This window comes from Apteryx rowi, unplaced genomic scaffold (genome assembly GCF_003343035.1).
Source record: "Apteryx rowi isolate R43461 unplaced genomic scaffold, aptRow1 scaffold_110, whole genome shotgun sequence".
Lineage (NCBI taxonomy): Eukaryota > Metazoa > Chordata > Aves > Apterygiformes > Apterygidae > Apteryx > Apteryx rowi.
Window position 1 is genome coordinate 1,089,081 of NW_020447309.1, and position 14,117 is coordinate 1,103,197.

General features: G+C 40.2%; 1 protein-coding gene across 4 annotated transcripts in view; it reads right to left on the reverse strand.

Moving 5' to 3' along the window:
* The window catches only part of MTX2 (metaxin 2), a 38,279-nt gene that overhangs the window by 4,818 nt on the left and 19,344 nt on the right, over positions 1-14,117 (reverse strand). For all 4 annotated transcript variants that reach the window (XM_026075800.1, XM_026075786.1, XM_026075778.1 and 1 more), the window contains 3 exons: positions 3,868-3,940; positions 773-849; positions 25-117 (listed from right to left, as the gene is read on the reverse strand). In XM_026075800.1, the coding sequence (XP_025931585.1) occupies positions 25-117; positions 773-849; positions 3,868-3,940 (243 nt within the window). The remainder of the gene's footprint in view (positions 1-24; positions 118-772; positions 850-3,867; positions 3,941-14,117) is intronic.

The window sequence follows — 14,117 nt, forward strand, 5'->3', positions numbered from 1 at the left end:
TGGAACTACTATCGTTTTCTGTACCTCTGCTGTCAAGAGCATATTATTGACTAATTCCATGTAGGCTTTCATCTCAGCTTTTTGGACTTCATCCAACCCATCACTGAGAGAATGGCCCTAATGGGGGAGAAAAAAAAAAACAGACAAAACTCAAAAAAAAAAACCATACAGACATGCAAGAGAGGATATTGGAATATTCAGCAATGCCCAACCCAGGGACCTTTGAAGTCGATGAGCTTTGGTTCAGATCCTGAGCTCTCACACAGTACAATAGCAAATTAAATAGGTACTTTTTATATAAAATGTCCTTTAATATTAAACAGAAATCATCATAATATAACATAGCTAATCTGCAAGAGATGTAGACTATTTTCAGTTACAGGTGAACACAGTTTAGTGCACAGCTTCCCAGTTAGTGCAGCTCTGTATCAAGAAGTAAACACATTTACATGTGATACAGCTTTATCAAGTGCTCAGTAAACAGACATTGTTTTTAAAGATGCACCAAAAAAAAAAAAAAAAAAAAGGCTCAGGAACTGAAACTAGTAGGCAGAAATCCTGTACAGAATTTACTGCCAGAATTCGAGTAAATTTCATGTTGTTTCCCCCTCAAAGAACTCCCATTCCAGCATATATTTCTTTTAAAAGGGCACTAGATTTCTACATAGTTTTAAAAATTAAGTAACATTCCAGAAGAGCACACTAAATTAGCACAGGTGCTAAGCATGATTAACTTGCCATTCAGTAATTTATGAAGAAAACGTATTGTTACCTTGGCTTTTACAAACTGGACTATGGGCCCAAGTTCAGATACTACTTGATTTCCCACATGAATAAAGGGTACTTTGCCTGTAATATGAGAAATGTATTTTAGTAAGAGCATTTTATACATGCAAAAAAATAATTTCCAGTGTTTGAAACAACTAAATATTGCAGGTATACCTGAACATCATTTTTTTTTCCATAAGCATAGGTAAAGTTCTTAAATACATAGCTCACCAAGCTTAAATTTGTAAAAACAATATCGTAACAATATTTTAACAATTTGTATTTTAATAGTGGATCTTGCTTTGCTGGAAAGACTTAATTCAGCATTTCTCCAAAGTACAGCTGGGAAATGCCAGGAAAGCAGACCGAGCCCTTGGCTAGCCTTACGGCATAGCGCGTTCCCACCCTCCCTTCTACCGCGCTGCTGGGGAGAGGGCAGCTGAACGGGCGACCGCAGACGTGGCACTGCGCCCAGCACAGCAAGCAGGGAGAGGTGCAAGTGCGCGGTCAGCAAGGCCCAGTTGTCACTCACTCTCCTCTGCTCCTTCAGATACCCCCGACAGGGCCAGMTGGCTCCTGTTAGCTGCCCCCGTCTTTATCCTCTAACCATGAGCTGGCATTTTCAAGATGGGGTCAGGAATAGATATTCAATATTAGACCCATACCTTCACTTTCTGGGGTGGGGAGAGGGAAGGAGGGTAAGGAAAGGGAGCTTTTCCATCATCACGGAGGCAAAACTGGGTTAAAAGCCTAACATCAGTAAAGATAAACGTTCAGTCCGTGCAGCTGAGCCCTGAGCGTCCAGCATGGAGCAGGGCTAAAAACAGCCAGTCCTCAAAAGGAAACTGAAAATGACTGTGTCACCGATGCAGCTTAGGGCAGTGGAAAGGAAGAGGCTTCCAACTCTTTCTGCTTGGTAACTTCTTGCTCATACGCTGAATCGAGGCAAAGCTTTAGGGCAGGCAGTTACCAGAGGAAGGCCTATTACATGCGGGAAGCCGCAAGGAAGGACAGCAGTTCCCTTACGGCCCTTTTTCCCTGCTCCCGGTCCTGGCCCCGTGGGGCTGAGGGCTCCTGTGCGCAGGAGCCACCCTGCCACATCGCTCACCCGCTGCACCCTGCACCAGCTGCAGCTGACACACACCACCCCCAAGCACCCTGTCAGTTTAAGAGTAAATCTTCTGTGATTACTTGCATCATTGCAATTGCCCATAAAATGGAGACAAATGCTGGACATTTTATATTGCCGAAGAAGCCCTCATGACCACAGAGAGTGAAGGAGCCTGCCTGGTGCGGTGGGTACCGCACACGCTTACTTTCCCATCTCTCTGTGGGCAAACTCTGCCCTCTATAGAGAATGCAAAGAGCAAGATCAATACCTGCCTGACTCCAAATGTGTTATTAGTAATACATTCAGCAAATGCAAAAGCATTCATTCCTTTTGCTGAAACACATAAAACCTACCATTAGGTCTAGTTCAAACAGAGTTCATGCTAACAGCAGTTTCAGTCATGGTTTTTATCTTGAGATTCGCTTCTCACTGGCTTACTCAGCATAAGGGTAATAAATGAAGCGCACCATACCAACAAAAGCCTCGTCTGAATCCATACGCTGTGTATTACAAAGGAAACACAGGCCTTTCTGAGCTGCAGAATCCAATGCTTTCAGTCGTACTGTACTTCACACATACAGACAATCTTTTCGTATTCCACTTTTGACTACCTCGGAAAGRATTTTGTCGTTATGACAGCTATGAGGTAGAAAACCTTCCCACCAAACGATGAGATGCACACCTCTGTCTACTGCTGCTGTGAGACGGGGGTGGTGGGAAGGGACAAGGGAGCAACTAAAACCTTCTGTGAAGACTCATTAAAGAACCAAAACATTATAAAGAAAGGAAATTAGAAAAGTGAATAAAATTAACGAGGATTCCAGGAGTAAGGGCAAAAAGAACCACATCTGTTTTCCTACCTACACTTAAAATTGAACCAGTATAAGCTTCCTCTTTTACTCAATTTTTTTCAGCCAACGGAGATGGAAAGGGTTCAGATCCACATCAGATGCTAGTGAGTGTGAATATGGGATGTGGATTGCAAAGAGAGAGAATGCAACTATTACCAGTCTTGTTTCTAAGCGTGTAAGAAACTCCTCTGTGCCTGGATTCAGCATTCCAAAGCTACTTTTATTTATTAAGGAATAACTTACGATCTCCATATTTTGCTATGATTTTCACTGCTGCCAAGCAACTATTTTTTTTGAATAGCGTAATTCCAGATGCTTTGACTGAAACACCAGTAGCAGCAGCACAACTCATACAGTCTCCAGACATATACAGACAGGCATTTCCATGTTGCATACTACAGCCAGAGCCAGGTAATAGGCAAATAAGTATGTCCCAACACAACCAAAATTTGGGAGGGATTGCAAGGATTGCCAGAATTTTGTGCCCTGCATTCAGCAATTTTCTTTAGGGTAACTTTTTAGGCAACCAGTCACCCCCAGCAGACTGCAGACACTGTACACTGCCAATACTTAATTTATGGGTGGTGGTGGGTTGTTGGTTTGGGGCTTTTTGGACAATCTCATGGATCAGAGAAGGACTTAAATGTGCCTGTCACCCTTAATACTAACAATTCACCCTTCATTTTTCTTGGGTATCTACACACCAGCAATCATCTCCCAGACAAGGTAACAAAAGATACTTTTTCTCCTGTTTTGTTTCACTCCAGCAATGGGAAAATATAGCATTCACTGGTCAACAGGAACGGATGCAGAATAAGGACACTTCTGGAAATAAATGTCTTTTTTATGACACAACAACTCTCAGGCATTTTAGAGAAGGTTTCCACCAGACATTTGAACTGTCTGAATGCTATATATAGCTACTGCATTCCCAGGCTTGGTTACATATTGTACTAATGTTACTTTGCAGTTGACTGTTTTAATTGTTTACAGAAGAGAAATTGCATTTGGAGAGGAGGGGGGAAGGCAACCCGCACAGAGTAGCCCTGACCGACCGTTATCAGCAAGACGAGGCGCAGTTGCCATGGTATCACAACGGAGGTATAACGTAGTAATCTAAATGAAGGCCACACTTACCAGATGGGGACATGTATTCTGCATTTGCCCTGCAAACCACACGGACTGGCAGATTGCACATTTGCAAAAAGGCCTGGAAACAAAGAGTAGCATTTAAAAAAAACATTAATACATCTGTGACAAACAAATGTGTTGTTCTCAATACATTTGGCTATATGTTAGCTAATACTTAGCACACGCTTATGAAGTATAGTTCCTTGCATACTTCTTTTAGAAAGAAAGAAGTAAAAGGAAAACAAGGTTTTCTAACTTCCTCAGACAATCCTTCACCACCCAGTCATTGACTGGAATTCTTCTAATGAAGTTTCATCTACCTTTTTTTTTTCCCCTCAAGAGAAGCAAAGAAGCAGTATCTGACAGCTACAATCACTGCTGTGGTTGTACAAGTTTAAGGCACATTTTGCCCCTCCTGAAAATCACACTGCTTGCATAACACACACCAAGCACATACAGCACCTTCCCACGTTACATTTACAATAGCTGTCAGGTTTCCTGGCAAACACTGTCACAAGTTTCGTTGTGTGATACTGTCAGAGCACAGGTCTGCTTTGGGAGGAAGTATTTATTATCTGTAATTTATGTGAATCATGGAGGGTGTAAGTGATCGATTTACTGTTACTGCCTATCTGTAAACTTAGATTCAAAGCATTCTCAGTAGGATACTGATTTTTGTCATCACCTCCCATCACCACAAAATCCTTAGCGTGTGTCTGTTTAAATAGCAAAATATCAAGAAAAGTACTTGCAATTTGGATAGAACATGGCAAATAAGCAACCTCTTAATATCTCTAGAGTCTCACAGCTGAGCTAAAATCCTATCGTCCATTTTGTCTTTGCAATTATAAAGGCCAGAATTCCAGATGCCACAATTACAACTATTTATTTACCGTGGCTTGAGGTTAAAAAGACCTACACCAAGAAGGCTACAGATCATGAAGAAAAATGCTGTTTAACTTGAGGGACGGCATGCTCACTGCATTTGTTGCAAGTGAGCAGATCAAAGCCAAAATGCTAAGCGCCTTGGGTCCCAGAGAAGGGCAAACAGCACAGTGTCCTTTTTAAACATTTTGGAAACAGCTCTCTCAGCCTGAGCCATATGTGCTCTATTTGCATTTGGTTCTCGCTGTGCAAAACCTCTGTGTGTCCATTAAAACCCAAAAAGGCAAATCAACACGTGTGATTCAATCTTGGTTTTGGTCCAAACTGGGACGTAAGAGATGCAGAGGGGACCCCACCTGCCCGCTCATATGGGCCCTGGGGGACTGATGCACTCATGTGCTACAGCTCCAAAGTGCTGGAGTAAAGTATGAACACAAAGCAATATATTTATTATTATTTTAATAACTGATTTAAGCCATCACTCCAGCCTGATTATAAACAACATTTTTTAATTGAAAACAAAATAAATAGCCCTCCTGAACACACAAAAGAACACACACACTTTTTTTTTTTTTTTTTTTTTAGGAGTCTCCCACCCCCACCCCACCCTGTGAAACTTTTATTCTTATGTTTTATGGCATTAAGTGAGGATGAGGAGAAGGACAGATTACAAATTAGCCTCAGTGAGCAGAGGCCAGACCCAGGTATCATCTATTCTAGTGATTTTTTTTTTATTCCATTTCATTCAGTCTTCTCCAGGAACATAGGATGGGAGAAACACTGATCTTGGTAAGATTAGGAGAGGCAGAAATTAAAGAAGACAATATAAAGGCACTGGGGAGAGAGAAAAGCAAAGAAAATAAGCTAGATAGCACCCAGCAAAAGCCCTCTCACAGATTCCCAGAGCCTGACCTAACCATAATTACATCCAAGAAATCGATCCCCACAGCAAAAGGCAGCACTGGCCACTTTCTGCACAGGCCTCCTCCTAGCTCTGCAGATTGCAGAATCCAGCAGTAAACTGTGCTCTCTAATCTTAGACATAGAAGTAATCCAAACCTTAACTACACTGAGATTGGTCATCTCTGCACTAAATGAGAACATAAGGCATTAATTAATGCAGACATCAGCCCTATTCCTAACTTTGTAGCTTCTGTAGTAACCATCAAGCAAACAAAACAACAACAAAAACCAACCAACTCTTCTTTTCTCCCCTGCACTCTCGCATTGCTATATCCCAGACCCTAACCTGAGCTGACCCTAACTGTACCAAGGGAGAGAGAAAAAAAAAAAAAAGGCTTTGATCCCTCTCAATATCTCCCTCAACCAGTCCAGAAACTGCACAGTCCATTATTAAATTTGCATTATTAATCTTGCAACTTTAGATACCCTAATTCAAACCCAAATCCCAATTTAAAGCAAGGAAGTATGGTCATGAGTTACAACACATGGCACTGATTCCGGCTGACAAAAGCCTTCTTCAAAACTCTGGGGGCTCTGCAAAAATCCACCAGTAGCCTAGGATTTTACACCTTTTGATTTTCTAATCCTACTCCTAACTTAAAGCATTGCTTGGGAGCCAACTACATATATACATGCAGATATATACAGAGAGGGTACTGGTCATAGTCAACATCGACCAAATACTGCAAGTCTTGCACTACTCAACTACTGGTCTTTATATTCCCAAATCCTCATCTCAAGTAGAACCTCAATTACTGCCCAAGGGACCAACTATTAACCAAAGGAAATACAAGGCACCGGCCTCATTTGACACCACTCCACTTCACAAGTTCACGGACCCACCAGACTCTACCAAATCTCTAGGCTCTTGCAGTTTTAGCTTCCCAAACTCCATGTGAATAATAAGAATACCTAGATGAGTAACTCTTAAAAAGAAGTAGGAAAAGTCTGTATCATTCCCAGATTTCTTCCCATGCCTGCTGTCTCTGCAGGACTAGCAGTGATCCAGATGGTTGAAGCTACTGCTACACGCATCGTGTTTTCTGCTCAAGCTGGGGCTTTATGTGCAACTTCATTGGAAGTAGCTAAGAGACAAGAATTTGGTGACTTTGGTTCAGATTAAATACTTCCTCATAGGCCACCACTGGACATGGAATCCCACTGAAAACATGCACTAACAGAACTGGAAGATGGATTTCATTTTTTTAAAAGCTCTACCAGCAGCTACACTAGGATGCCACAGTGCTGTGCTGTAGTGGAACAATGCACATCAAACCACAGCTTCAAAAAGAATTTTACTGGGGGAGAGGGGTGGACAGACAGATGGGACAGGAAGACTGAATTCAAACCATACTTATTAGCTTTTGAATTTCTCCTCAAAAAATATGTGAAGTTTCATTTGGGCTAGGCTTACCACAGAAATTTCCTTTGCAGTAAGGCCCTAAATTAACTTTGCAATTCTGATTTAAGCTAGAGGTGAATTTTTTAACTGCCATGTACTATTCTCATTGCTAGTTCAGAAAAAAATAAAAGTCTAAATTATACCGGAGTTAGGGCCAACACATGAATAACTGCAAAGCTTGTAAGCGCAGAAACACATTAAAGTAAAAGGAGGATTAAAGAACTATTTCTACTTTTTCATATCGGTGAGTCACAAATGAGATATTCTGGCACAAACACTTAGGTTACATGAGTTGCTTCAGAAAATATCCACTGCGTATTGGCTATTGTACATCATATTGTACATTGACTCCTACATATTTCAAGGTTTGTATAAAAACATGGTTTGTGATTGTGAAAAGTAGTTCTCTATACAGAAACTAAACCATAAATGAAATCTTTTCAGTGTAAAGAGTTCAGCCAAGTTTCCATTAAAAATCTGAATCTGACCTTTCTCTCTCTCCTTCTCCTCAATAAATATCCACAGACCAAGAAATATTAACCATTATTATATTTGGCAGGGAAATTCTACCACAATCTCTAACCCACCTCAGAGAGGAGTGAATAATATGTTGCCATTTGGGCATCCCCAAAATATAAATATGCTGGCTCCATGTGCTTTTTTAGCACTTGACAAAGAAAAGAGGAGAATGGAGGAGGAGGCTGAAGTAGAATTGAGCCCTAATATGGGAACAAATTTTAATTGAACTAAATACAAATTTTGACTAATCTGTATAATAAAGAGCTGATTCTAGTAAGCTTAGAAATAAGCCAGCCTACCCTCAGTGAAGCTAAAAACAAATGAACAAAAATTCTACTAAACCAAAAACCTAAGAATGCTTCCTCGGAATAACTGTCTCCAGTTCTAATTTGCCTTTTTTAGATGGGAGGCCAGAATTGAGCTTGAGAAACTGAAGAGTGAGTCAAGATTAAAACTGGGCAAATCCATCTGGCTCTGCACTCACCCCAACAGCCCTCACGCGAGGATCAGAAACACTGAACACGGGAGCTGCCTCTCTAGAAGCCTTACAAGGCCACCCCAGCAACTCCTTTCAGCACCTACATGCCAACACCTATCCCACACTAGTCTTTGTCTATATTTAAGAACAGCATTAATATGAGTGGCTAAACAGTAATGAAATACAAAAACAGAGAAAACGGAACAGTGAAAGAGCTGAAACCAAAATCATGTAATGCCTTATAATACACCTAAATATCCAAAAGTGGAAAACTGCTATTATGTTTTTAAAAAGTTAGAAGCCCAGGAAATTAAAAGACCAATATTCTTGAGCTGTAATTTATACCCAAAGTACAAGCTATTCAACCTTAAGTGCTCCTTACATATTCTTATGTGGGAAAATGAAGGGCAGGAGGAAGGCTCCACAACATGAGAGACATTTAATCCTTACTGATCTACACTGCTGAAGTAATCACTGCCGAGAGAAGTATGCTAGTATCCACTCCTTGATTCAGCTTAACCCACTGGTCAACTGGACAGACCTTCATGTTGACCAAAACCACGTGTCAAGTGACAAAAGGGGACAGTACTATCCCCMGCTACAAGTGCTCAGCCTAAGAAAGTGACCTTACAATTTGCATTGCTATGAGAGTATGTATTCATTCATTCATGTGACTGACAAGCTTTGGAAATTATTAGTACGAAAAACACAGATTTTCTTTACATTTCAAGCACAGTGAATGCATTTCATGTTTATGGAAATAATAGTTTCTCTTTGAAAAGAGAGGGACTAGGATTGTCACCTATGTGTTCTTATAAATGTCAGGTGCTAGAAAAATCTCAACTTTTTTCTCTGATGCATTCAACTAGATAGACCAGTTTTAGACAGTAACTGATAAATGGGCAAGAAATTTTAACAAAACAGTTGAAATTGGCACAGATTAAAGTCCAATGGAAAGAACATAGAACAGAGAAGACAAAGCAGGAATTTTTGAGAGGCTTGATCCTACTTAACATTTTACTTCAGTTATCAAGGGAGGATTTGTTCCTTTTTTGACCACTCATGTAGAATGTTAAATAACAGCACATTTGATGTGCTGATGACATCAGACTGCTACAGCTTCCAATTTTGATAAAAGATGTAGTGCAACACTGATTCCTACAGCTCAGAACATCTCATTTTCCCTTGGGTACCTCACATATATACACTGAGCAGGCAAGGGGACCCTCGCTTTTCTTGTGAGAGAAACCACCAGCAAATGGGAGTGAGCCCAGCTCCTCTGAGCCCTTTTGGAGTGAAGGGAAAGAGAGGGAAGGCTCAAACCACCCTGGTACAGTTCTGCTGGGATTTACAAAATTATCAACACCCCTTCAAGGACACGGCATCAAAAGCTGAGCAATCTAAAAGATCAAGGGCCCAGACTTACCCTAGTCCATCTGAGATCATTGTAAACATCATAAATTTGGCTGATCAACTTGAAAAGAAACTGAAAGGAGCCAAGGAATACCAAATGACACATAAGCTAGTTTATTAAGCCCTTCTAAAAGTTTACCTAAATAAAATGGGAAGCAAGACGGTAACAATAACACAACTGGAAACAAGAAAATTGAGCACAAGCATAACTGTCCTATCTTGCAAAAATGCTTGTAATTCCAAAGAAAAGCATTGAATTCCCCTCTGTTGTCTTTTCCTCTGGAAAAAAATTATTACTACCACAGAATGAGCAGGTGAATGTTGTAGGCCACAGGCTGGATCTCCTCCAACATCTAGGAGTCTCATGCAAGAAACTTACAGCAGTTGCAGGCTTCAGAATAGGAAACAAATTCTAGCTGTCTCGCAGTGAAACTGGCTTACATTACTTCAGATGAAGTTTTCCTATCCAAAGTAACTGTAAAAATGTTCACTGAAAATGCTTACTGATAATGTGAAAACAACTCTTCCAAAGAAACTCTAAACAGGGAAAGGAGAACTGAAATCTTATGGAAAGGACAGACTTCTTTTTTTAATGGTTAGCATCTATCCAAAGAGCTAACTATTAGGATCAATTAAAGGAGAGGAGGGATGAATATTCTTATTTCCCCTTGCCCAGGTTACAGAAGACCAGAGATGACTGTCCAACAGACTTTACACAGAAAAAAGAAACTTCATTCAAGTACAAGTACACAGAATTCACTGCAACTGAAGGGCATCAAGCCAAAAACGCTCAGGATTTTAAAAGGAATGAAAAATTTTATGGCTCATACTTATTAGTGCAGCATAAAACAAGGCTAGTGAAATCTCAGGTTGGGAGGAACTGAGGTTATTTCCCCTGGCATCAGCAGGAATCCCTCCTCTATTCACATGTACCACTGATTATCTGCATTTCTGTAATTTTAAATACAGGCACCTGATTTCTTGTTCAATATTGGCATTGGCCAATGACTGGAAGAGAACAAGAAGCCTGGATGACAGTCCAGTTTAATAACTTATGCTCTATATAATATCTGCAAAAATGTTTCTGCAAGTTATTTTCGCATGTTATTTTCTTTCTTTGGATGAGGTTAATGTGAGAAACAGGTGAAGTATTAAAAAGAATAAAGTACAGATTTAGCTTAATGGGGTCTGTCATCTTCTCTCCCATGCCTGCTCTCTCCCCTTCTTCCCTGTGGACTAATAATCCCAACCTTCTCATGCTCTTCCAGCTCTGTATCAGCTCCCCTATCAACTCCCCTTCTGGCACCTGGCAAGGGAAGGGAGAAACATGGAACAGTATTTGTTTTAGCAATGCTATCTCTTCTCTCCTTCCAGACTGGAAGCACAGAGTCTAGCAAAGGTGCTACTGCCTCTGTTTTCACCAGGAGGCTTTGCTGTAGACTGGGAAGGGTGGGGGGAAAGAGATCTGCTGCAGATTCATGGGGAGGAATAGAGGAGGGAAAAAAAAATGCCACAAGATGAATTACATCTGTCCTTCCCTGCCCTCCCAATATTTAGCGCTGTAGACAAGAGAAGAAAGAGGGCTGGGAGCTGAGAGAGCAAAGTGAAGGAAAAGCAAGTATTAGCCTCTCGGGGCCTCTCCTGCATGCTGATCCCGCACAGGACTGCCGTTCACATTGCACTGCATCCTTCTCCCAGAGACCAGTGCAAGCCGCTCCATTTTGAAAGTCATCATGGAGCAAACCAGGCTTATATTTTTGCAGTAAGAAAACAAAGTATCAGCAGTTCACAAAAAGGGCTGATATGAAGCTTTGAAGTGACGCTTGTTACAAAATTAATCAACAATCTTATGCCCATCATTCATTTCAATCATGACAGGTGACACCTCCTGCCAGCATTACAGAGCGCACTTACTACAACACTGTGGCTTAAAAGGACAGAACCAGCTTAAGGTTTGTTTTGTTTTCTTATAGTTTGGCCAATTTCAAATTCAAGATGTTGACAGTATGTTAGATTTCAATTATCTAAAAAAGTAGTTAGAGCAATCACCTTCCTGTTGCTTTACCAGAGTTCAAAAGCACAGAGCCCAGAAACCACAGCTAATTCCAGGGCAGCTCTGCCCAGCCCTCCCTGTTCCTCCCCTTCTCACACAACTGATATTTTCATCTCTGCTGCCCTCAAAACGATGCCAGAAGGTGATGCTATTGTGTCTTACTACGATGACAAGAATGGAAAATGACTGCATCCATCTGACAGYACTTTGTGCATGAAATACAGTGGGAAGGAATAAGAAATGGTGGGGGGGAGGGGGAAGAGGCAGTTTTGTACTTATTCCTTCAGTTAATTGCTTTAGGTGTCATTTTTAGCCATGGTCTCCYTTCCTCTTCCCCCTCCCCAACTACGAATGGGCTGTTTGGACACTCAATTGGAAACATCAGGCAGCGAATCACCCCATCAGAGCTCCATATAACACTCTCCCCTTCCCCTCCAGCCCCCTCTCAGAATAACATGTATGAGCAAACACATATACTCATTAAAAATGAGTTACAACTTGATGAAAATCATATCCAGATTGCAGTATCTGAGATCAGAGGAAAGAATGAAATTACTTATGCCAAGTCTCAAATAGTTCACAACTTACATCCCCACACGAGGAACACTGCTTTTAGATGGCACACTCCGCTTCATTCAAGGGGATACACACAATTAGTTTTTTAACACGGAATGAGCCATTGCAACCCATCTCTCATTCAGCAGCACTTCTAAAAGCACTCACACAATACTGGTGTGAAGAAAGAGTGAAAGGGGGTTTCTGTTTTCATTCTTACCTAATTTCACGAGTGTCCAAAGGACAATATGTGATGACAACTAAAGAGTTATTCTCTATCTTATTGAAGGAACACATTTTAAAATTAAAAACCATGAATAAATCTACAGAATAATTCAGTTTTCATATCAAACAGTTGCAGACCCTGTAACTGAAATAGTGTGTCTAAGGTTATAAATGAAAACTGTTCAGTATCATTCTTTGAGTGACAGATTAAATTCCTAATCCAGTTATGGTAATGGCCACATTTGTAGTTTAACATAAATTAAGAGCTTAATTATATTTGTGACTATTTTAAACAAAATAACAAATTCCTTTGTACCTGTGAACATAATTTATAGCAAAGCCACGTTCATTCTCCAAAACAATCTATTTTACACTGCAGCACAACACTGCTCTAATGGTATAATGTAATTCGTGTTGTAGAATGTGGAAAGAGTAGATTCACTGGCAGCACAGAGGTTTTGAAGATAAATGAAGATGCTATTTATTCAGGGGTAATTTCATCTTAAAACTATATGAAAGATGTTTCACTCACAAACAGTACCAGTATGGCTCGGGATTTAAGCATGTTTTCAGCTACAACATAATGCTGCTAGATTGATTATGTTGATACTGTATTTCTCATCATAAAGAATTCCAGTTTTTATTCTCTTTAAAAAAAAAAAAAAGAGATGTCAAATTTTCATTTCACTACTAAGCCGTTGTTCAAGGCTCAGCAACAAGTTCAAATTTCTCCTAATGTTTTGTCTAGAGAAAAAACAAACCACAATTCATACACAAAAATCACAAATCTGTAGAGAGCTATTAATCATGGGTGATTTATACATCTATTTGATTACTTGTTGAAGTAAATAAGCAGTTAGTCTGTGTAACATAATTTTGAATTGCCCAAACATCCTTCTGTCATTCAGGACTAAGAACAGACAACTCTAAATGCACTTTCCTGGAAAATATGAAAACCATTTACAAGGACATGAATTGCACAAGCGATTAATACTTATCTTAATGTAATTAGATACAGGCTCTAAACCTCATGATAGCTGTGAGAATTTCCACAGTCCTGAACATTTTAAAGAGTCCTTTAAGCAAGGCTCTATAATATTACCTGCATAAGGATTTCATAAGAATCTATAATAACAAAAGTAGTCTAACTATAGCATCATTGCTACAGAACATAGGTATGAAGGTTTACATTTTAGCCAGTGCTATTTTAGATTCTGTAATATAGGATTAGCTACAAAAAATAAGTCTTCAATGTTTATATTGACCCAAGTTCATGTTTCCTTCCAGCAGAGTGCCTGAATAATTAATATGCTTCAAAAACCAAATATGGGGATTTTGGAGACCAATCTCCCACACAGACTGTTGAGAGGCCTCACATTCCTCTTCCTGACAAGTCGGAGCAGCACACAGAGATGCTCCCACTGCCATTTGAGGCAACAGGCCTGGTAAAGTGCAGACGGATTAACCCATTGCCTCCTATGCAGCAATCCAAACTCCATCCAGCCACTAAAGAAAAAGGCGTTACTTGCCCCGTGTGCCAAACAGGAAGAGGCGGCTTGGACAGGTCCTCTGCTTCAGACTGAAGTAAACTCTCCTGGGCTAACTCTGTTTTAATACAAGTTCACAGCTCAAAGTAGATGAAAAACTCTAACCTGTTTACATAAGAACATGGCTATGTCTTTAAGAATATAAATCTCAAAAAAATTAATGTGTGTGTATAAATACATACACACACATCCCGACCTAACTTACTGTCTGCAAGA